At 40.2% G+C, this 25,530-nt stretch overlaps 1 protein-coding gene across 6 annotated transcripts in view; it reads right to left on the bottom strand.

Moving 5' to 3' along the window:
• Positions 1-25,530, bottom strand: part of nrxn2b (neurexin 2b) — an 884,227-nt gene that overhangs the window by 527,402 nt on the left and 331,295 nt on the right. For all 6 annotated transcript variants that reach the window (XM_084712252.1, XM_084712251.1, XM_084712247.1 and 3 more), the window contains one exon: positions 2,618-2,919. In XM_084712252.1, coding sequence (XP_084568378.1) covers positions 2,618-2,919 — 302 coding nt within the window. The remainder of the gene's footprint in view (positions 1-2,617; positions 2,920-25,530) is intronic.

The raw sequence follows: 25,530 nt of genomic DNA, 5'->3' as shown, positions 1-25,530 counted from the left end.
CTTTGTTAATTCAACTCTGGCCATTTATGATAGGGCTAGTTTGTAATGTCTTTGTACTGGACAGCATTACAATGTGAGATGTTCCTGTTATTTTATCGACCCTCTGCAATTACATTAGAGTCACTGCAGAGTACAAGTACTGAGACAAGGAAAAGTAGTTTAGCAGCTAACCAGAAATGAAAAAAAGGAGTAAAGTGCAATTGGCCACTGCACTCAAATATTGTCAATTATGTCATTTCACAGTGCCTTGCTGCTGGTATTATGCTATAAATAATGATCAAATAATATATAAAACTAAAACCAAAATAGTAATTTATATGGTCCAATAAGCAATGTAAATAAATACATTAATTCAATAAAATCTCATAAATAATATTTTTTTCTTAAGTGTTATCAAAGGGCAGTCATGTGCATAAATATTTAATACCTCTGACATGTATGTAACTGTGTAAATGCATGCATGTTTTACGAGACCTCAGAGCCTGTAAGTGCTCATTGATCAGGTGGGTATCAGCCTGGGAGTAAACACAGGGTCAGAGGTGGTCAATGTCATCGATACCTCTGTCCTCTTGTCTCTTAGTGGGGATGGTCCAGTGTAAATCTAGAGAGCTCTTTAACACTTAGGCCGCGTGTTATGTCAATTAGAAAGATCCACTGGGGATTTGAGCTGTTATGCGAGTTAATGGGGATTGCCTGAGTAGCATGATGTGGACAGTTAGTTCTGGGTCAAGGCATGGCTTGAGTCCAGGTATTTGATATTTGCACAGTTTTAATACAAGATTCTGAGAGATCAAGCCAGTTCTCTTATCCACAGTAACTTGCATGACAGAAAAAACTCTTAGAATACAAAATCTTGATTTCCTTAAGTCAAGTCTGATAGTAAGGTAGGAACTTATTACTCAATTAGTAACTGGTAATGCTGGTATTCCTTTGCTCCAAGCAGAATCCTTACAGTTACAGCAAATTTTATTATAAATGCCGGTACAGCCACATACAGGCGCATATATGGATAGAGACAGGCAGATAAAGTGTCTTATTCTAGATGTGTGTATGTGCATTACTTTGCCCAATGGTCATTATGGTGCAGTCGGTGGTAGGTGGGTTGGCTCGTGCTGTAAATCCTTAAAACTGTGCTGGCTTCCCAAACTCATTAAGCTCTTCTCACTCTGCTGATCACACATAGCTCTACAGCATAGCATATCTGACCCCGACTGTGCATGTCTGTGTCTGAGATGCCGTGTTCCTGTGTGTGTTGGTGAGAGCATGATCATTTATCCTAAAGCAAGTACAGCATATGCTAATAAAACATCAGCTCCACAAATCTTGGACTATTTCCATGTCTAAGTTAGCACACTGAAATATATAATAATATTATTGCAATATGACAGAAATTGCAGAGTCTGGTTGGCATGGAAATTTCTCCCTATAATTTAACAGCACTTAGTTCACATTAAGAATCACTTTGCTCTCAGGATTTCCTCTTTTGTGCAGGAAAGATTTTTTTCAACGTCTAAAATTATATGAGTTTGATACTAGTGGCTGTTTTTTTCCCCAACAAAACTTTCTGGGGATGTTTTTGCAGGCGCACACAAAGAAGTTGATGCACCATCTTTGTGTTAATGCATTCACATCAGCCTTTTTTGCATTCAGGCCTGCTTACAATGCCCATTATTAGGTCTGACAAGCCATTCATTCCAATTACAATTACCAAAAAAATGTGAAGAAGTAAGCACGGCAAGTGTAAGTGAAATTGATTGTATCTCACTGCTGGTATCTGCAACTGCCAATTGATGACCTGGTGCAACCAGAGAGTCTAGGATTCAGAGAGTGCATTGTCTGTGCATGTACTTAGTGCTTTGCTGTGTACATGAAAAAACGGAGATGGAACAAGCCGGTATGCAAAGACGCACATCAGTTCACACACACACACACACACACACACACACACACACACACACACACACACACACAGACATTCAGGTTGCTGGTGCTCTTTTGTTTTCCATTAGCTACGATTAAAGGTTTGTAAAGATGTGTTGGGCAATTTGCTCAGAAAGGGTTTAAGTGCATTGTCACCTTTGATAAATTAGGGTGCATTCCATTTGTGTGTAGCCGAGTACATTATGTGCATACATACTGAGCGGGGCACTTTCTTCACTTGTTCATTAATAACAGTACAAATACAATGTCCTCAGTAACACCTTAAAGGTGCGTACTTAGGATGTGTGTTAATTATAATCTAAATATGACTGCGATTACTGTCTCAGTTTTACTTGGATTGTAACATGTTTTCACCTTTTGTCTTTGGATGACCTGTGAATATGAAGGCAAGATTAATCTTTGGTCATTTTAGAAAAAAAAAAAATGAAACTAAGAAGGAGAGAAAAAGAACATCAGCCTTCTATTCAACTCCAACCTGGAAAAAACAAGACTTTTGTTAAGGTGGGCAGCAAGCAACAGGAGAGGAGAGAAGGAAGGTGAAACAAACACTCCCTGTGTGCTCTATGAGAAAAGACTTAAAGATGGAGAGTGAAACAAAGCACCAGAGAGAGGTGGGTGGCGGACAGAGGCACCACTCCCGACTGTGGTGGCCCTGGATTACACGGGCAGTGTTTACCTGGCGCAGGTTGCGGGTGACGCGCACGTCATGCCAGGCGTTGTCGTTGAACTTGCCGTTGACGGGCTCCACCAGGGCCTCGAATGCCCCCGAGCCCAGGTTGATGACCAGCCAGACCGCGCCGCTCTTCAACGAAAGGTTTACGTAGTCGGCCGACTTGCCGGTGTGCAGCATGAGGCCGTTGCGTTGCAGCGTGCGGAAGGAAAGTGTGATCTCGTCGGTGCTGCTCTGGATGGGCGTCAGTGACAGGTCGTAGCAGAAGAACTCGTTGCCTTTGAAGGTGGCTACTGACTCCTCCTTACCTGGAGAAAAAAGAACAGAGAAAGAAGGACAAACGTTAGTTAATTACACAATGTCTAAATTCTGCTCCTATGAGTCGCTCATATTAAAACAATAACAAAAGACGTAGCTTGATGACATTCTGATGGGATCATGGGAATTGTTCTCTTCACTTTTAAACAACCATCTGATGAAAATTTATCTGACATGACCCAGGCAGAAATCATGATATGTCTTGCATTTTTAGACATTATAATCCATAAATGTTACATATTATAGTTTTAAAGGAAATACTATATGAAAGCAGCATTACACCAATATTATGGTTTGTTGAGATATGGTGAACTTTTTTCCTGATGTTAAAAATGAAAAAGTAGTTGGGTAAACATTCAAAATGCCGATGCACACAACCATGATTTTGTGACATCATGACCAGTGTGGACATCAACCATATGCCAGTAAACAACCTACACAAGAGCCATGTGGAAACTTGAAGACTACAGCACACATAAACCTAGAATGGACTTTTCAGTTAAGTAGGAAACACTTTTCCTTCTGGTGTTAAGTTTATAATGAACAGTATTTACATATTTATAAACTCCACTCTGCATTGTAAGGGAGGGGAAGCAGTAGGTATGCTTTTTAAGAATTTCCAACAACTAAATTTACCTTTTTTGTGGAGAAAGACATATCAGACCCCCATTATTATTGAAATTATAATTCAAAGCAGAATATTTCAAATGTCCTAAAAGAACCCTGGAGGGAAACTTTAATAAAAGCATTAGAAAGCCAAATTCTAGCTTTTAAATACCAAAAATACTGCCTCTGAGCAGACTAACTCCTAAACAGTGGCACTGCTCACAAGTTTCACTTGACCAGCATGGTACAAACACTGATGTAACATTTCATCATGTCTGTGAGCAAGGATTCTCCTGAGTCAGATATTTTGAGATGAAACCAATTAGTTGTGGTTATTGATTCTAGTGTTACAACATTGATTTTTGGTGCAGCCCTAATGCATGCAAGACATGTTTTTGTCATGGAAGCTTCATGGGGGAAAAATATTTGTTTTTGCTTATAAATGAATCAACAACACATTAATCCAACACCTTCAGTGCAAAGTGATGTATCTGCCAAAGAATAATACAGCAGTATGAGGGAGTCTTTTGCAAAATAAAATTACTTCCATCACAACAAAGCAAAGCAAACAGCTGGGTCAGAATTAGAAAGGAGGTTTTTGAATTTGGTGGAAGAGGAGAAAACAGCAGAGGAAATAACAGGAGAGGCATGAATGCCAAGACCAGACAAAGCGGAGAAAAAGAGCAGCTCAAATAGAAAGGGGAGAAAAGGTGTTGACAACGTTGCTAATGCCTGTCAGTCTGTCTGCAGCACATGGCCTCCTTCCACTGCGGTGAGCTTCGTTCACACACTACCAGTCAAAACAGCCAGTTTGTACAATGGACACATGTCAAACTGCAGCCTAACAGCAGCAGGGGAGGACACAGTGTGCATCTGTCAGGAACTGAGCAAACACCTGCAGCTGTCACAACAGAAAAGTACCACTGCAACAACATTCACAACACTAACACCTCAATCACACAAGTCAAAGGGCGGACACTGAAGCCACTGAGCTGGAGATTAGCATTCATCTACTTCTCTGTATTATCTTCTATAATTATATTTATTTTTGTTTAGTCTTTCTACTAAGTGCTTATCCTTCCAAGCATATCCTGTCTTTCCCCCAGGGTTCCTATAGCTTTTCCAAAGTTAAATTTAAGCACTTTCCAATAATCTCCAAGGTGCATTTTCAAGCTCTTCCAGCACCTTACAGCTGTGGTAAATTACATATTTATATACATAAAATCAAAACAATTATTTCACTTCTTCATCACATTAATCATATGTTATATATGTTTTCTAAAATTATGTTTTGTAATAGGCCTCTACAGAGCAGTGACAAATAAAAACACACCAAAGTTTCATATTTCTCCTGTCTGTAACTTAGCATCTTATATAACCCTGTAAAAAAATCTTGCTTTTACAAGAAAAACTGTCAGATGTGGTGGCCAGAATAACTAGAGTAAGAATGTACAACAACAACTTTTCAGAACAACATGGAAAAGTGTACAGTTTAAAACTGCTGTTAATCAAAAACTAATTACATTTTAAACTGGTAGAGCCATTTACATGCAGTTATCGCTTATTGTTCATTGCATCCCAATAAAGTTCACTGAAAAATATAAGAAAAAACAAAAACAGTTTAATTTAACTGATTTCTTCTGCAGATTCTACTCAAAAGTTGTTTACAGTGTAATGTGTTTTGCAGTATCTATGAGAAAAGAGTTTTTTCTATGAAAACAACAACAATTTGTTCAGTTTGGATTACTGCTTAGTGAGAATTATAAATGGTTTCTATACATTACAGGCAAACTGAACATTTCTTAGACGATTCCATTTAAACACTGCGTTCTTATAGATGTTTGACCAGAAATATGACAAATGTAATCCAGTGTACACAGATTGAGCATTTAAACATTCAAAAGGCAAGGCTAGATACCTTAAGAGCTACCATACTGAAATATTCTTTTAAAAATCCAATAACAAATTGCCTTTGCGACAATTTATTCAGTTCAACGCAGGGATGAAATAACACCAACACTTCAGACCTGAAAACACTACATTAAAAATTGTTTTCGAGGATTTGCAGCACCCATTCGAACTGTCTTCTCCCCTGAATCATGCAACTTTTGCTACAGTGATGACCTCATTTCCATGCAGGATCAATAGAGTTCAATCTTAACTTAAATACAAATAAACAATAAAAAAGGTTGATACCTAAACTGAATACCACAGATCCTGAATAGACCTACATGACACCAATCACATCATTCTTGAGGCAAAGACTTGATACACACAGCACCACCAATAACAGCAAGATCTCTCAACTCTCAAATAACTCTTCCCTGCTCAGCGGTTATACAAATCAACTGGTTTCCCGACATGAACCGTGATCTGAAGTGACACTCCACTTCCTGTGTTCGTTTGCCCCCTCCTCACCTCTGTCTCCCTGGGGAGGGGAGATTGAAGAATCAGCCCCAGGTAATGAGGTTTAGGGCTGAAACAGGACAGAGAAGGGGGCAAACTCAAACCGCCAAGAGGCCCCTGTATGGGTGGATCATCAAATCTAGTTTATCCTGAAGTTCCATTACAGCGAAATCGCTCCAAGACCTCGGTGCATTTCCCTGGGGAGAGAGGCTGGGGCTGGCCAGAGGGGGTGGTCCGCTGGCAGACAGATTGAAAGCCAAATCTCATGAGCGAGTGAGTCCGCCACAGGAGCAATCTTAGCTGGGAAGAGGAGAGTGGTGATGGATAATAGTGTGTCCATTTGATAGCTGGGTGCTTTGTACTGAGATATGACCATGGACAGTTCAACATGGGGCAGCCTTCATAAGGCAAAGGTGATTACAGTATTTCATTAACACTACCGTAAAGGTCCAGTTCAACATCAACTTCAAGTTAATTTTTGTCCCTGAAGGGCAACTGGTCATGCAGTAAGTAAAAGTACACAAAAGAGGATATACATACAGAACAATCGGGGAGAGGGGGTGCCAGATATAATGAGCTGAAACAACAGTAGACACTGGGAAACAGCCACTGCAATGTATAAACCACAGCCTCCACAACAATTCCTTAGGCAAGACAGACACTACTGGCCTTTCTGGAAAATGCCTAAGTGTGGAAATTAAAATTAATTTTGTTATCCAGTAAAATCCTGAGATACTTATAGCTGTCTACAAAGTCTCTCACCTGTCCCTTGATGATAGTATTTTGAGAGGCTGAGGGTTTGTGCCTAAAATCAATACACACATTCTCAGTTTTTGCTACATTTAGTTGAAGACGTGCATACAAATTCACCAACTACAGGTCCATGGTCCAACTTACAAATCTGAACTATCCCTTTAAGGAATAACTGTTGCATGGTATTCATAGGATGAAAGGAGGTGTTGAGAGGCAGAGTGCTGTACTAAGTGACATACTAACTGTTACACGTCTGGAACATTAAAGGCAATGATGGAGCTCACTTTGAGACAAACACGACCACATAATATGGGTGCATACACTCACATAAAAGAAAACATTTTACGTGTAGGGGGGACAAAACAAGGAAGTGAGGGACGACTGGCATCCAGACAGAGACAGCTACTTAAAAGAGCATTTTGGCTGAAATCGAAATTTAGAGCAATCTCAACTGAAGTGTGAATTGTCATCGAGAAAAGGCATCAAAGGAGAGAGAGAAAGAGATGGAGGGGAAAAATGACACGGGGGGAGAAGAAAAAAAAGAAGCAAATCCCCCAAGAGCAGCCTCCTGGCGGTGTCTGCGTTGCTGATGTAGGAAGAACAAAAGCGTACCAAATGGACCTCAGCAACCATTTTCAATTATGTATTAACTTGGACCCCCTCCCAAAGTATGGGCTGTTAACGGTAAGCAACAAACAGCTTGTGATTGCTTCCATGAGCTCAGCGAGATGGAGCCGCATGCAAAGGAGAGACACTAGCTGCAAACAAAAAACTTTCTTTTGTTTATGTCTGTTTAATGAATAGAAGGCTGAGGAGAGGAGATAAAGCTGGAGAGGATCGGGGAGTGACAGGAAAGGACGGGGGTTGAGGGGGGTGATGGGGGGTTCAGTGTTGCATCTGTCAAGTCTGGTCACAATGCCAACAATGCCCCATGTTAATTTTTTTTTTTAAATTAAGCCAATCATATGATTTTTGTTTTGGACTTTAGAGTCAGATATAACAAAATACAATAGTGACAAGCCAGTACATTGTTGTTGTCCAAAAATTGTCAGTGATCCAGCTCTTACTGCGAGTTGGATTAAGTAATTTTCTGGGTTGCATTTTATTGTACAGCACACTAATAAGATGTAACAAACTGTACTTTGTATTAAAGACTGTATACAGTGTATTCTTTATGCAGGTTAGAAAATAGCGACTGAAAACATAAAAACACTAACTATGTAGTAGTATTCATGATTTCTGTGTTCAGGATTTTTTGGACTGTGAAATGCTTGGTGACATGCTGCTGCCATTTTCCCCCCAACACTATACAACCCCCATCAACCGACACATGAACAACACCACCTCCCCCTCCCTGATGGTTAGTTAAGAAAGTACCTTAAACGACTCTCTCAGTCCAAATCAGCCCAGCAGTTCACCTCAGCTCACTTCATTCCTAACAGCCCGAGAGAGAAAAAACAAGCAACTGTCCTCTGGCCTAGACCTGTTATCAAACCCTCACTAGCCTTTCTTAAATGATAATATGTCTCTTATTGTCATCTGAGAGACTTTAATAAAGGTCTAACAGTGAGAAAAAATATATTTTAGTTTACAGTACAGTTCTGTTGTAATGTGTCCCTTATTACCCTAAATCTAATAAGGGTCTAGTAAAGGGTTTCATACTGTCTAGTAAAGATCATATATAAAATTTGATACTAAGTACAACATCTTGTGTTTCATTAGTGTACTGTAAAAATAAAGTAACCATTTTCTGTGTCTCCTGTATGCTCCAGGAAGTCAGTGATCCTCCGCCACAATGTGGGACACTTGAAAAGCCCTCCTCCCGGCCTCCAAGGAGACAGAAGAAGATCACTTCAGCCTCAGCTTTCGAGACACAAAAACTAATATAAAGAATGACTCCTTTCTTTCCTTCCCTGAGAACACTTGAGCTCCACTGAATATGTGCTTGTCCCCATACATCTGTTTCTCCCCTTACATCTACTGTACATCTCTATCTCATCCACTCGCTCCCATGGCGGCGCCGTTGTGATTATATGCACATACACACTTGGAGTATACACTTTTCACTCAGATCAAATCTCTTTCCATAAAGCCCAAGAGCCGACGCTGTAGCCAGAGGTAAGACAAGACACACAAGCATGCAGCAGAGACTTAAGTGCTGTCAAGGTCTCAATTAACCTCGCAGAAGGCCCCGACTACATTACAGAAATGACTCATTTGAAATTTAGCCACCCGTAATAGTGTCTTTATTATTAATTAAATGTTGAGTTCCTCTGGTATTTGATTCCATTGCAATCTGTGGACAGACCTTTAGTACTGGGTATTTTCAGGGGTCAAAAATGATACTCAGTGCATCAAGGCAGAGCAATCTAACCAACAATTGCTTCATGACTAAGCAGATGTAATGAGGCAAGCTGCTGTTTATCATTTGCCCACATGTATTCACACGGCTGCGGGGGCCTTTCATGGCACTCGCACTTCAGTCTGCTTCTCCTACGCGCCGCATCCAGAAGTTCAGTGGCTTCGGAAATTTAACGACGTCAGTACAAAGGACAAAAAGGTAAGTGCAGACTTTTGCTGGCTGGGGTAGATGAGGGTTTAGGCACTCATGCAGTGTCACTGTAAGCACAGCTCTTTCTAAAATGTCTAAACATAAAGCCCGAACCCCTACCGGCTCTTGAAATGCTGCTCGCTAGCTGACATCTGATATCTCTGGAAGAAAAACAAAATAACATTTGAACCCAGGAATCACAACAATATCACACCATCTTATTTTTCAAGCAGTCCTGATCCAACTTGAGACCACAGTAAAAAAAAATTTCACTTTTTCTTTTCCCCCTCCGCCATTATATTGTGCACAAAATGGGTTCAATAACCTGAACGTCCTCTGCCACTTCTGTCACAATCCTGCCACCAGCGATAGCTAAGGACTTTGCTGCAGTCCAAGGTTAGTATAGTTATATAAAACTAAACAAAAAACTTAAACTAGGTGTGAAAAATGTTTTTGTATAGTGGAAACAGACAACTTTTCAACTCTCCTCCTAGCATTTCCAAGTGGAAGTATTCTTTGTGGCGCTGACGTGAAGAGAACACCTGTGCACAACACCAGATTGCTTTCCATTTCCTCAGAGCCTAGCTCCGAGAAGAAATGATCAACACCAGTTTGTAAATAAGACAGAAGAAAGAAGCATGTTCACTGAAGAGGTAAATTAAAATCTATTGTAATGATGTGCATTGCATAGTAATTACATAGCTTAAGTACTGTTAGCCCATTGGTTCGCACAAACAAGTAACTACAGCAGGCGTTGCTGAATGGCCGAAGGGGGGTTACGTTTGAAGGAAACATAAAGAAGAAGTGCCATTTAAATTATGGTGCACTCCGTTTATGTAACTGGGAATAACATCACGCCTGAGTTGATCATGTTCCAGTATAACAAGTTGGAAAAAACCTTTTTGTGTTTAATAATGGATTACGCAGTATTTTATGCATACACATACTAGCAATATGTCCACAGACAAACAGCACTGTGTGAACAATTTATTTAATGAGACGTGACAAACTCATGTGTTCATAAATAGCTTTAGCTACTGCTGATCTGTGGGGCAGCCATCTTGGATTTTTTGGTCAGGGTTGGTGAGGTTCCACCGACTTTCTGAGTCAGATTATGGTACATTTTGTTGAAATTCTCCAACTGCAAACTCGGAAATCCTGACTTCCCAGTATAAATGGAACTCACTATTAATCTACATTGGAGAAATCAATAGTGAAAGCAATGTGTCTAGGGAACTAGTCTATAGCTATTACACTGTACAATCAACATTTAATTCATAATGATGAAGCACAAAAACTTATCTCCTTCCAATTATACTGAAAAAAATAAAATGAAATGAAATTATATTGTTTACTTACAAAAGTAACTAAAATAGAATACAAACGTATAAAGAAAATGCCTTTAGTTTTAGTCTTTGTCAATTTGGTCAAACCTGACAGCCAAACAAGCATGAGGAGACACTGGTGCACTGGTGGACATCTACATGACTGTCAATCACTTGTCAAGCACAAATAGAGTTGTGCATGGCGCTGATGTCTCCAGTCTGTAAATGTTCCCTGGATTAGCAAAGCAGCATGCTTAGACAAAACAAAGCACAGTGCAAGACACCAAGAGTTGACCGAAGCAAGACATGACTACCATTTACCCTTTGAGCCATGTTAGGAGTCTGATCTAGAAAGGTGGAGGCTGGGGTGGTCGAGGCAAAGCTTTGCCAGCAGCGGCAGAGTTGAGCAGGAATCAGTGAGGAGAGAGTCATATTAAAATGTACTGCCTTGTTGTGAGAACGGACTCTGTGACTCATTAGAAATGATTCAAAAAATCAAAAACAGAATAATACTGCAAATAATATAAACTCAATTAAAACTGATTTTTTTAAACAAAACTAAATTGAAAGAAACAAACCCACTCTAGAAAGTGAAAAGAAAAATTAGAACTGAAATAAACTTATAAAACCATAATAACTCTGCTGTAGCAGTCGGGTCAAGCAGCTTCCTCTCTGCAACTGCTGGCCTTCATTGTTCTAAAGGTGGAGTTCAGTTCCATCAGCTTCACAGTGAAAAGTTTGAGGGTGAAGAGGGACAGAGAAAGAGTGTGGAATTCCAGCCTGAGAAGAATCAATGCTATTGACTTCAACCATCACGCACTCCAGCCCACACACACACACACACACACACACACACACACACACACACACACACACACACACACACACAGAAAAGCATATAGTCCTGTCAATCCTACTATAGCTTCACTCGAGAGCCACAAGCAAGTACGAGCATCAGGACATGTAATTAAGCATTCAATTCCTGCAACCGCAATGTCATGAATTATGATCTGTGGATATTTATAACAAGTGTCCCCACTCTGGAAAAACACAGCACCGCAAATGGTGATAAAATGTCACAGGAACACAAATACAATCTGTGTTTGTCAATTCTGCCCCGAAAGTGCCATTTTCGGCTAGTCTTTGGTGGATATTACAGTAATAAAAGCGCAGTGCAGCATGTGTTATTAAATTGGATTCAGCTCAGACTGAGAGAGAGAGCAGGTTTAATAAGATGAGCTGCATGAATAGCTCCATCCAAACTTGTGTGGTGCATTAGTCAACGCATAATGAACCTTAACATACTGCTTTTTGGCCGATTGGATTACATATTGGGAGTAATTAGGTAGTTTTAGGGGAATTAGAAAAGAGAGAATGGAATAAGACAAGTGTGTATGTGTGGATGTGCGTGTGAAAACATCCATAATCTAGATGACCACATGCTGGCAAATCCACTCTTCACATCACATTACCTCACACAGACACACACATAAAAACACACCCACATGTGCATATACAGTCACCCTCTATTAGTTTCCGACGAGTGCCATCCGCCCCGCAGAGCGAGGATCCGACAGCTTTGGAGGAACGATTCAACAGTGAGATGAGAGAGAGCAGTGGGAAATGTACGGGGCATATGAAAGCTTTGATGCTGCTTCATGAATCAAACAGGCCTGCTGGGTCCACAGACAGCGGCTAGTGTCCTGCGCTAGCTCAGAGGCAAAGGCAAAGGCCTGTGAACTGCTGGTTAAAGCATTTGTTTGCTTATTAAACGTTTGGTCTGTGTTAAAGAACTTGCACACTCACGCAGGCTTGCAAAAAATAAAAAACACCATAAAAACCATCAGATAAGTAGACAGACAGACACGTAGGAATATGCCAACTCAACTCCAAGGCAATGATAAAGAGCTCTGGCACAGACAAAACAAACTAAAGGAAAGACATTAAGACAGAAATCAAGAATTAGAGAACAAAATCAAGCGTGAAAGAAGACGATAACCAAGGGGAAGCAAGGCATCACACTGAGATTCACAAAGAGACAACGAGACGATGCAGATTTTGAAAAGTGGGGCGAGTTCCAGTGTCAGAGGGTGGTGGGATGGGTAGCAGAGAAACTGCGGCAGTGGGATGATTGATTGATTGCTCAGATCTCAGTGCCCCCACCCTGCTTTATGTTTCAGTCCTTATGGATTTTACCTCCTTTGTCTCCCTCATGCATAAATCTAAAACGTCAGCTGTCCTCAACAAAAATACTACTGGGATTGTGTTGGCAGGGTCATCCCAAAAATAGCAACATACTGTATGTTGTCATAAACGTATGCATACTTCATGATTACTGCCATACAATTATAGATTCTATGTATTGTGTCTAAACATACCTACGATGGTCACAAAAAGCTGGATTTAGAGCCAGTTTTTGGGTTGTCTGTTCTACGATACTGTAGAAACACGGCAGTGAAACATGGTGGCCATAAGCCCTCTGTAAATGGCTCATTGTTAGGTAGTGAAAAAAATTATTCTTATTTTCAGGTGATTATAAACACAGTTAAGAAGATCATATTCAATTTTGGCCATATTTACACACTGGACCTTCAAGATTTGTTTTCCCCCAACTCTTAGCCTAAGCCTTTTTTCCCCATCATTACCTCTGTGCAAAGAATAAAATGGTCATCAAACCTTTATGCACCGACTAGTAAAAGTCCATAATGAACTGATGTAATAAGAGCTAGCAGACAGATTCAGAGGGCTGTAAACCCTTTCAAATGTGTACTATATATTAGCAGGACCTGGTCTAATCTTGCTTAAATTAACTTGCACTTGACTCTGAACTTCTAGTACTGAATTGAGCCTTTCGTGTAACCTGACATTGCCAGACATGACACAACTGCATATTAATCTGGAACCTGTCAGTTTATTTTCAATTCCCAAGGGGTGTTATCATCAGGCACAGATCAAAATGCCACTGGATGTAATTAAATAGACTTACAACCAATAAGAGCAACAAAATGTGACCTGCAACCAGTCATAGTTATAACATGTGTGACATAGCGCTGAGCGGTGCTTGGTCTGTTTTCAAGCAGTAAAAAAAAAAAAGGCATCGTGGTCACAAACTTTTTCAAATTTGCGAAACAGCAACTGAAAACATTTGAGGCATTAAATATGTATTGAAGTAACAGAATCTTGACTCATATTTGATCAGCTCTACATAGTTGGACAGTTTGATCTGATTTTCGTGGGCCTGGTGCATTGTGCTTGAAACATGAAACTTTTCAAATCTGGACCAGTGGCGCTCCTCTGTCAGTCATCGTATCAAACCTGCCTCATATTAAATAAACAGTTGTGATAGGCCTGACAAGAGCTAGGATGGGTGGAAATCTGACTGAACAGGAGGGTGGCCAGATGTATCTGCCACAGCAAATGAAACATGAGATCTCAGATTTGTTCCCAGGCTACTTCTTATGCAGTTCTGTGTGGGTTCTGACCAAAAATAAAACTGCTTAAAAACTCCAAGGTTTGCGCTGGTGTTGGCGGGCTGCTGCAGGCACTAGAGAGAAGATGAAATATGATCGGGGAAGTCCAGTTTGAGTTACACATTCAGATGTTTTAAGGTTTGTCAGATGTCAAAACAGTCCAGTTTAATGAGCAATACTACGATTGATCAAGGGAATGCCACATAGAATAAGACTAACATATTTTATCATTGGGTTCGTAGTCAGAGAATTTGTGAGTTATTGTATAACTTGCACAAAAATTATCTATTAAAGGTGACTCTTCCCACCTGTCTATGTTTTTCCCCAATGTCCAGCCTTGACCTGGCCTGTGCCACCATCTAGTTAGCTGCATTGGTAATTTGTGGATACATTTATGGATCTCTGGCTCCAGTCTCTGCTAGAGCCATTGACACAAGGCTGAAATAGGGGAGCATTGTTCGCACCTCTTCCCCACTCTCCTTTCTCTCCAGCTGGTGATTACTGTATGGATCGATCCATAGACTGATTGCAATCCTGTAATGAAGGAACTATAATTTGCTGTCTGCCCACCTAATTTACTGGAGGCCAAAGTTCTTTGTAGCAATGACCATTCTTCCCACACTTAAGAGGTGCTTGTTGAGCCAGAGTGAATGTGCTATCACACCATGCTCAGTGTTTCTTTTGTTGTGAAGGATGCTGCCGAAAGATCAAGGATGTCAATTTCAAATCAGCTGTCCACAGTCAGGTCATTCAAACTGTCTCCACTTGCTTTTTCAGCTCTTGAGGAGATATCTGAAACTGAATTTCCATCAAATAATTTACATTTGTTTTGTTAAACTGAATCATTTGAAATTGAATTTATTAGTTTTGAAGTGAATTTCAATAAACTTGAAAGTGAATGAAATCTTATGATATTAAAACAACAATAAATGTGTGTTCTGACTTTGTCACACCACTGAAATGTGCTACTAACCACCCAGCCAAATCTGAAAGATTGAAAATTCTAATAATTGAAAATATGTCTCAAAAATCATGACAAAAAATTGCAGTTTTCTCTGCTCTGAAATACTGAGGACATGTCCGCTCTGCTGTCTCAGTGTCAAACAATACTACGAACTGAAAATGACCTCAATCACGGATGCACCGTCTAGCAGGTTTATCGGACATGTCCAGCCATGTCTGAGCCACCAGAGCCCAAGGACTTTGACAGGATGGTATTTTACTTTCTCCTCTGTTGGTTGGAACTAAGAGAGCTGAAGTGCACTGCCGGGCTGAGAGAGTCGCTTACGGTACGTTGGTAACAGACTGTTGGGGATGGTGAGGGGAGGGGGAGGTGGCGTTGTTCATGTGTCGGTTCATGGAAAGAAATCACAGAAATCATGAACAGTCGACCAGGTGAACTTCACAATCCAGTACTACAGTTCTCAATCTTTTCACCTGTTTTCAGCAACTATGTTCTATGTTTTATGTCTTGCTGTTTCATAGAAAAATTACTTCAATTATGTTTCACGCCTGATCCGTCATGTTCTTCGAGGTGCATCAATCACAACAAGTCCGTCGATCACTGCACTTAAGGAAATGGTCAAAAACACAGGGCCTGTTTGGCTAAAGGCCTTTTCTACCAGCATTCTGGTTTGAGCACGTAATTTTGAACCATTCAGCCTATTTCCACAAAAAATGGTTGGTTTTGCACCTGAAAAGTTGGTTCATAGTTGGAACCCAAAAAAGTACCAAATTGGGCATTACAAATTTTTCGAGTTGTTTTACACTGTGCAACTGACTCTATTGATGACAACCTTGATTACAATGGTCCACCTGGTTCAAAGTGGGAGGAAATGCAGGCTGGTTCACTAGAGAGCAACGAGGTTCAAGAATCTTGAACAGAGCCGGTTCAAGAACCAGATCTACTGCAATGGAAAAGGGCCTTCAGTGAACCGATACCTGAAATTGGATTGTAAGACCTGAATTTAAATTGTGATGTGACTGACTGAGGAAGCATATAGAGAGTTGAATTTTCCATGAGGATCAAATACAGTTGCAGAGCAAATTAAATCAATTTCATAATATTACAGTCAGTTTCAAGTTCATCAGAATTCAGTTCCACACTAATAAATTCAATTTAAAACAATGTGTTATTCAGATTCTTTTTTTTTTTTTTTTTCAAATGAGACTCAAATTCTGTTTTTCAATGCAGTTATTCAAGGAGAGCCATTCAAATAGAAACAGATGAGAGTCAGTGTTTAGTGACACATATTTCTGCCCATTCTTGCGCCTTACAGACACAATCCTCATCTCTGAGTCTGGGTGAGCCAGGTTTTCAAAGCCAGAGCCTCACATTTTCTGTAGATGATACAGGAGGATAAAGAACTCATTCAGAGACAGTATTCTTATCATATAACGTGGATTGCGCTGTGGTGGGATATTCTTCTTGAAAAGTTATAGAGAATGTGTCAAAGTGTAGCTCAAAACAGATATATAGCAGATACATTGCACTGACTGTAGAATCCACTGGTGCAATGTACACGTATCAACAATTCTAATCTGCCACTTGACTTTATTAGTCAAATTATGTCTACAAGGTGTCTATAGACTTTATTCCAACCCATGACTAAGTGTGCAGGCGAAGGACATGCATTTTAAGAGCCCTTGGCAAAAAGACACTTGATTAGATTCTTTAGCTCCTCCAACTTAAATGTAGCTGCAGGTCACATTTTAAGTGTGCACTGTTCGTTTTAATTTAATCCCTTATGCTGCTTCTTTGATTGACAGTATTTGAAGGTCGCTCGAGGAGCTTGCAGGTGGCAAAGAAAAAAGGAAGTAAATCTTTCCATGGAGCTGGTAGGAACAGAATCAAGCATGATTTGCATACAAAATCTGTTCTTCACTGATAGCCTGGGACCGTAAGTTAGGTCATATAACCCTGACATGACCCTGAAAACAAGGTGTGTCTCGAGTTGGGCTGTGTCAGCAATGTTCGTTAAGGGGCAAGGTGGCGCTTTGGTTTGATCTTTTTGACTCCATCACTCACTGTCAACTCCAAGAGTTTACAGCTAGCATTTCCATGAGACAGTTTTGTCTGTCCTCCGTTTCTCACACTCTTGTCCTTGAGGATAATTTGAGGTGGTGAAGGATAAGACTTAATGGGGATAAAAAAAAAAAAAAAAGTTGCCTTTAATTGTCTGTCGCCTTGGAAACAATCCATTTTGTAGCCACGATATCAGACACCATGGCAGCAGCCTCGTGACTCCACTCCACCTCTTTGGCTCTCTCCCTGATTTGCACTCTTTTTTTCTTCTTTCTGCTTGTTCATTTCTCCTCAGTCATTTCTTTTCTCTCCTACTGTGGGTGTCTGGCAGGTGACTATTATCGCAGTGGAGGGCTGTTCAGTCTCCAAGCTCAACAGGGACACAAAGAAAATGTCAAATAAACTGACACTAAGGATAGGCTCGTGTGCCCCTGAATGGTGGGCTCCTTAGCCAACAGAAAGCTGACTGTAAGACAGGCGAGGTACATAAGAAGCCCTATTAGTTTGAATAAGAACATGCCCTTCATTTGCGCAATGTGATATTCAATTTGCACTTCCCCACACAGCTTGTATATTGTTTCACATTACAGGGTGCTATTGTTAGTAATATAGGACTTATTTCTTATTTACAAGCTCCCTTCAATATTGGGGTTAAGAGGAGGGTGGCACCTTTTTATGGCATTGTATTCGTACACCGTATATCAACCTGGCTATCTGTTTGCAACATGCAAGTTGAATGCATGCATGTCTTCCTAATGCATGTGTCTTATTAAACTGTGTGTCTAACAGCATTCTCAGTTACTCAGTTGCTTGACTAGTAAAACATTTAGTGAAGTAGCCTAAGTAAACCCCAAAATATTCAAGAAAATTTGCAGCAGGACGATTCTTTCTCAGTCAATACAGCATACAATGTAATTTATCGCTTCAATTAACTACATTTACCATCAACATGGACATCCACATAAAAAAAAGCCAAACAGTCCCTTTAACTGTACACTTCCTATTTCACATTTGTTTGCCATTGTCTGCTGCAATGATCATGCTAATGTCGGTAATACTGCAGCAATATGAGAGAAGTCATGTGAAATACAGAGGTATGGATTTTTCCCTCCTATGGCTCCAGTGAGCATTGGTTGGACCTGGCTCATTAACTCAATATTGAACTGTGGTGAAAATGTCTCAGAGAAGATAAAAATCCACTTGCATATTTGCACATAGACACATTTATAAATAGCAGTCACAAGAGCATACAGTCGGCAAGTCTAACTGTAAGATACTCCTAAACAAAGAGATTATAGTTCTATTAAAATGTAAACTGACTGCTTAAAGAGAAACGTACATCAAATTTAATGAAAGCACTGTATGCTTGGACAATTTATCACAGATTACAGTCAATAAAGAAGAGAGGAAATGACAAACAATGTGGAATTTATCTGGCAGAGTGCCCAATGTTATTTTATGTGGGTCTTTTAATTGTAACAGAATCCTTGGCAAGTTGCCTTAAGAATTATCCATTGTAAAAAGCTTCACTTAATAGGTAAATGTCATCGCTGGTAGTAGAGTAGAGTAGCAGTGTGCGTACGTGTGCATGCCCATCATTACATTAAACCTGCACTGGCCTGTTCTTTCCAAAAAAAAAGAAAACACCTGCCTAGACAAAAAGATCAGACTTGATTTCTTTAGAGGGATGTTAAGTTATTGATGATCTTTATATGACAGAATGCAGACAAGACAATTATCCTCTTTTTACTCCCCTCCAGTGTTGCCTTTATAATTTTGACACCACAGAGGCAGCTCCCAGGATACCGCCAACATGACCATGCATTCCAACAGACACAATTATCTACAGTATAACAGAAGCAAGTGAGAGTTTAGATTCTTGTGGCTGCACTAGCAACGCCTACCAATTGATCAGGGTGAAGTTCAAAACTGGCAGGTGAACACAAGAAGCTAAGGATATGTCATGGAAGTAGCACATAACTGTAGCCCTTCCAACATTAGCAGTAGAAGTAACAGAGACTGCACAAGAAAATCCCTAATTGGGAAAGAACAGTAGTAACACAATGGCAACCCCGAAGAAGCTGCAAAGGGTAAGACTGACAGCTTAAGGGGAAAAAAACACACACACACAACACAAAGAAACAACCCAAGTTTAGGTCAAATTTGAGTAAATGCCAATGTAGAGAGAGGCAACAACTAATCCAGCATGTTGAACCACTAATAAGGCATTCAGTCAGAGTTTTAATGAGCGAAACTTGTTGCTAAGGGCGTTTGACCTCTTGAACCTGGTATCGAAAAACAGTGTAAGTGCCCACAGAGGAGCTGGAAAACACGGCCGTCTGCAGACAACAGGAGAGTCTGGTGTGAGGCAAGGAAATGAGGATCTGGCATTGTGTGTCTGACAACTTTTAAACTATTAAACAAATAATGGTGACATGTCCAAACTACATGCAAAGGCATCCGGAAAGCCTCTCTTTTCACTCAACCCCATACATAAAAAAAAAAAAAAAAGTTCAAATATTCAGTGAGTGTAGGTGGAAATGAAATATACAATGTATGCTGGCAAACTTGTGGGAAACTTTTTTTCACCGACTGGTCACAACACAAGAACTTTTATGGGATTTAATCTGCTGATGTATTGGAAACCCTTTTGTTAAACACTAACCTTTTCCTCTGGAGGCTTGTCGATGATGAATGTAACAATATGAATGTTGCAGTAAGAAGGAAGCCCTGAGCTGGTGAGATGACTTCTTCTCAGTATTAGATTATAAATGATAGCATTTTTTGTCAGGGTTTTAGATCAAGTTGCTCAGAAATATCAACATCTTAAAAAGGTCATTGGCATTTCATAACAAAAACAAAAGAAATCTGTTACGAATATCAGTGTTAATTACTTTCCATAGTGGGTGTTTGACTGCAGAGCTACTGGTTCAGTTCCCCAAAACATAAAGTTTGATGTGGAAAGCTGCAAAGCCACCATACACTTGAGAAACTACTTCAATTACAGCAACTTGGTGGGAAGTGTTGAAGGAAACTTACAGAGACTAAACACGACTGACTAAAGCATGATGGTTGCTTTAAACAAAGTAAACACACACACACACACACACACACACACACACACACAGAAATGGTCTTTCAACTTCATAGATGGAAGCACACATTTGTGTATTTTGTTTTACAGGCTTGGAGGTCATACAACAACATCCTGCACCTTTGAAAACAAAGACAACAGCTTGTAGCTTAATTCTGGGTGGGAGGAAAAAGGAAATAGAGTAGGTAGTAGTAATTAGTTAAAAAGGAAATTAACTTGCTGTGTAGTTTTGAAAATGCTTTGCTTGATATCCAAGAGGCTTCATCAGGTCCTCTGGACATGACGTTGATGGTAATATGTCTATTTATGTTTTTTCAGGTCATGTGGTTGTCTTCAGAGTTAATTATATTAGAGGTATGTATTGTGAAGCTGTTAGGGTAAAATAAGAGTAAGTTGAGATTTGCAGGTGACCCAGGTGACCAGAGTTCTTGTCCCATGTGAAACTTATTTTTAGACTTAGCTGACTTGTTATTTAAATGTTTGGTTGTTTTCAGTCTACAGTCCCTGTTTGGTTAGGCTGATACAACAAATCAGCTTGTTTAGATATCGGCATCAAAATGCTGACTTTTTCACAAACAGATTTCTGACTTGAAGCCCTTAAGGGAAACCTCTCCCAGTGTGAGGCGCTTCAAAATATGAAGAAACAGCATGTACAGATCTTTTGAGAATTTTGCAAATCTAAGGTTGCCAATCTATACATAACTAGTGGAGCAGAGTGATGAGGTCACAGCAAAAAGGGAAGGATTACAGGATACTTTTGGAAAACACACCAGCTACGACACAACAAAACCTTGTTTTGACATGATTCCATACCAAACCCACGTCCAAAAAGTACTGACTTATTACTTGAAATATGTTCAACTAATTGCAACAGGATCAATCTAATTGCTTAATTCCAGGTATCCAGTTTTAACAGAAATAAAACTTTAGAACTGAAAATAAGAGTAAATAACTTTGTAGTAGTAGTTTAATCGCTTTACCTCCAATAACCCTATAGGGAGTTCTTCCTCACTAAGGCAAGTTATATTAAACTGGTATTATATAAAGCCACACAATTATGACAATTAAGTTAATTTAACATGCCTCATTTGAGCTTCTTTTTCTTTCAGACCCCCTTCTGGGATGCATTGTTGCCCAGTGACTTTAAATTAGTATCTCCTCGTGTGCAACTGCTTAATTTGAGTGGGAATATGATGATAAGTCACTGGAGAAGTGTGCCACTCCGACAGGCTGCTCATTTACACCCAGACTAGATTTGGTTTGGCCTGTAAAAAAAAAAGTGAATTTCTTTGTATGTGCAGATACTGACTCTGCAAGCACAAATCTATCTCAGCCCAGCCTGAAGCCAGACTCAGTATTGTTAGACCACAGTAATCACTCTGAAACGTTAACGGCCCAACGGGACCTCTCCCGACCATCATGATTAACATTTTGCCTCTGGCTGTTCCCCGACTTCATTTAAGGTAGATGACCTCATCCCACCCCACAAGCTGACTGGCTTGCCGTCAAAACAAACCTGATGTAATACAGACACAACGGCCTGGGTGATTCTCAAATGCATTGATGTCTTCACTTGTCATTTTCAACAACAGCAAAACTTCATTCAGTTTATCTAAAAGGGTTTTTATCAGTATGTTACATGGGATATCTTGAGAACAGGGCTAAACTAAGGGAACTTTTCAACTATTAAATTAATCTCCAAATATTTTGATAATAAATTAGGTTGAGTATTTTTTTTAATGAAAAAAGACTCGAAACTGCTCTGATTCCAACTTTTAAATGTGAAATGATTCTGTTTTTTAAGTCCTCTATGACAGTTAATTTAATATCTTCGGGTTGTAAGACATTCAAGGAAGTCATCTTGGGCCTTGGCAAACAAATACTTTTTCTTCTGTCATTTTATATATTAATCAACAATGAAAATGATCATTGGTTGCAGCCCTAGAATCAAGTTCTGAACTGACTGAGTAGCATGCTAGAACGTCAGACTGCAGTTATTTACGTATAGGTGAAGCCCTGTAGGCTGTGTATACACACGATACTCTAATTTCGTATATGTCTGTCAGCGAGTTAATGGATTTAAATGGAATGTTTAACCAGAAGTCATGTTTTTATTTGTACTGTTGCTAAGGATTAATATTTCACACTCATGTAGCCTCGGTGATGTATACGCTGATGGCACCCAAGTAAAAAGTGTATACACACACACACACACACACACACACACACACACACACGCACACAGACACACTAATAAACTTGCATCAGTGCTCGTGCACATAAGCATACACAACATGCGCGGCTCTTCTTAATCAACAAATGAGTTGTGTTGTTAGCTGACGCTACAGTGGCTATTGACAGTGAACTAGCAGTACGGGTGATGGGCTGTTTGTCTAATAACCAAGGCTGCATTTCAATTTCACAACTCAGTGAACAGCCTGCTTAGCCACACAAGACTGATATGACACCAGGCTTAGCAGGAGGCTCTATTTGTGAGCCACCGTGCTGCTGCTGAGGATGATAATAGCAAAAAGTCACACATTAACCTCATGGTCTGCCGTCATGACTTCAGCTGTATGAGCCAACCTTGAAACAGCCTGAACACAAACGGTGAGTGTGTTTAGATGAACACATGCTCACATGCACACACACAGAAATAAGCCAAAAAAAAAAAAAAAAAAAAGAGTCTCCCCCCTGCTTGGTCCCATGAGGGCCCCATTATATTAGTGGAGCTTGAAAGTGACTTTCCCTTCATGCTCCTCCCTTTAGGCCTACCCTGTGTGATACACGCAGACAGCACTCTATGTCTGGTCTAATTAAAGACTCTAATTCAGTGCCTCCCTCTGCCCCTGCCTCCCTCTGTCTCCCTGCCCGTCTTCTGTGTCTTAGTGAGTTTATTTTCCAATCTCACGCAGATTTTTGCAGTCATACTAGCCATCAACACATGCCACGCTTCTGCCTAAAAACCAGTCAGTGAGCAAATACTGTGAGATGTGGCATCACAGGGAATTTCAGTTCAGAAAATACCCATCTGATGTTTGCATAGCATGCAGCATTCACATAGTGGTGTCCTCCCCAGAATTCTTTTTGCAGTTGGTTTCCATGTCTGCAACTGCTGGAGAGAATTGAGCCTGTGGAGGGGCAGGAACCTTTCAATCAGTCGTATAAATCCTAAAACCAAGCTTATTCTCTCCTGCGGCTGCTGCTGACTTGGGAATCATGATCATCATAACCAGTTTCCTTTGAAAAGACTTGAAGAATGAGTATAGTCACTGTTGAAAAGACATTCAAAATAGGTGCGAAAGTGAAAGTTTTTTCACTGGGTACTCGAAGACGTGGATTCAACGTTGACATTTAAACCATATTTCATCTTCAGCCTATCGTCCCTTTGGACCCTCACTAAGAAAATACATCCAAATTTCTCAGTTGAAAGCCGGGAATAAAATTGCCATACACTGAACCCTGGTTACATGGAAGACCTGTATTTAAGCAACTCATCCACCACATCTACTTGTCCATCACAGCATCTTTGTTGCTCTTTACAATGTGTCCCAGCCAAACAATCCAGGGATTACTGAGGCATCTGCACCAAACTGCAAACAAAAACGTGTTTTTAAGCTTTGAAAGATCGCATACTTCTGCTCATTATCTCTCACATTAGTTTGGCCCACTGCCTACCAACAGCCATGGGTCTCTATTTACTGCTAAAATATTTAATGTATAAATGGATTGACTAGCGACAATTCTAGAGAGTTTTTCAGAACATCCGGAGAAAGTGACAAATCTACAAAAATCATTTTGTAATTTATTCCTGTGTATGCTGTAATCTGAGCCAGCACTCCCCTGGCAGCAGCACAGCAACTCTCCGTTTCCTCTAGTACCACACACCCAAAGCAGGAGACTATCAGCTTTTATTATGCTTTTGGGAACAGTTTGTGTCTCTGTCGCTCTGAAACTTTGCAACAACAGCGAACAGAATAACAGGCAGACAACGCAGCAAAGAAGAGCAAAAATGGGTGTAGAGAACATAGTTGCAGCAGACTTTGTAGTCTGTTCTCATTGTTGCTCCAGCTGGGACATGTTTTATCGTCCCCTCTAGCCATGACATGATATATCCATGGTCCCAGTGCCTATACTTTTGAAATAGTTGAGCTGTAACCAATATGCCTAAGAACATGTGCATGCGTGTTAAGCTACAGCATGAAACACAATATCTTCAGTCCACATGAGGAACTTTGGCGATTACAATGTCTGCAAACAGCCTGATATATGACATTTTATGTGAAACATTAAATTTCAACTACCAGTGAAATATAACTTTGGAGAAATACCTTAACACCGATCAATACTGTTTCACTTTCAACCTACAATGAAACAAACTATCAAAATGATTAAACAAATTTGTGTTTTGTGACATGATGTTATAACTGCATTTTAGGTGGCTGACAATAGGTCGAAAAGAGGTTTTGATGTTCTGATCAAATATCAACCAATTTTCAACTAGAAATCAATGCTGAGATTGGGGTTGGTACTCTCAGGGTGACAAGTTCACATCCAACTACGTTTTTCATCAAAATATTTTTGCTTTTTGAAGGGAGGAACTCTGTATAACACACAAAGGTCTGGTGAGAAATGGAAAAGCTAACCTACGTGAAAAGTACAGATAAAGCTGCTTTTTTGCTTCCTTCATATGTGCTGTAATACAGTGATATTCAGCGGCAGTCTCCATGTCTCAGCACCCTGTTTCTCTGCATCACTGCGCCCCCCTCCTCCTCCTCTCTCTCCCCCTCTCGTGCTTCTCCCCAGTGGTCATCATTTGCCTTGGATTTAAGGACACACACACATCCTCTGAAGGCACTAAGTTAATTAGACATTGGGCCCTGTCTCTCTCTGACTATCTGTGGCTTAGAAGAGTATTGCTGCTTCAGTGAAACCTCACATGCGCACACACACGTACACACACAGACACTTCATCGACGAAGTAGTGTGGGCAGCCACTAAGCGAGCGTACGTGGGAGTTTCATTATGTGTGTGCTGTAGCAGCAGTGTGTATATGTGTTTCTCTAGGCCTGTGGGTATTTAGAGAGATTGTTGAGTTTCTTTTTAAGTGTACGAACCACAAACAGGAGACTACTTCTTCCCGCCCAAGCTCACTCTGCATTGACAACCACGCCGCACGTTCTGCCATTTCCCTTAATATGATGGCAGCCTCATCACAACCTTGTCAAATGTAGGAGACGTGACTCTGCTGTGACTCCTGTGTCAATGTCACAACTCTTTACGCTATAGACATCTGAAGTGTTCCCTGAGGCTCAGCAAGCTAACCTTGAATGAAGAACTAAAAAGATAAGGTACGTTTGACACTGCAGGG

This window comes from Lutjanus erythropterus, chromosome 23 (genome assembly GCF_056507025.1).
Source record: "Lutjanus erythropterus isolate fLutEry1 chromosome 23, fLutEry1.hap2, whole genome shotgun sequence".
Classification (NCBI taxonomy): Eukaryota; Metazoa; Chordata; class Actinopteri; order Lutjaniformes; family Lutjanidae; genus Lutjanus; species Lutjanus erythropterus.
Note: the sequence above shows the minus strand (reverse complement) of the source record. Positions and strands in the feature narration are given on the sequence as shown.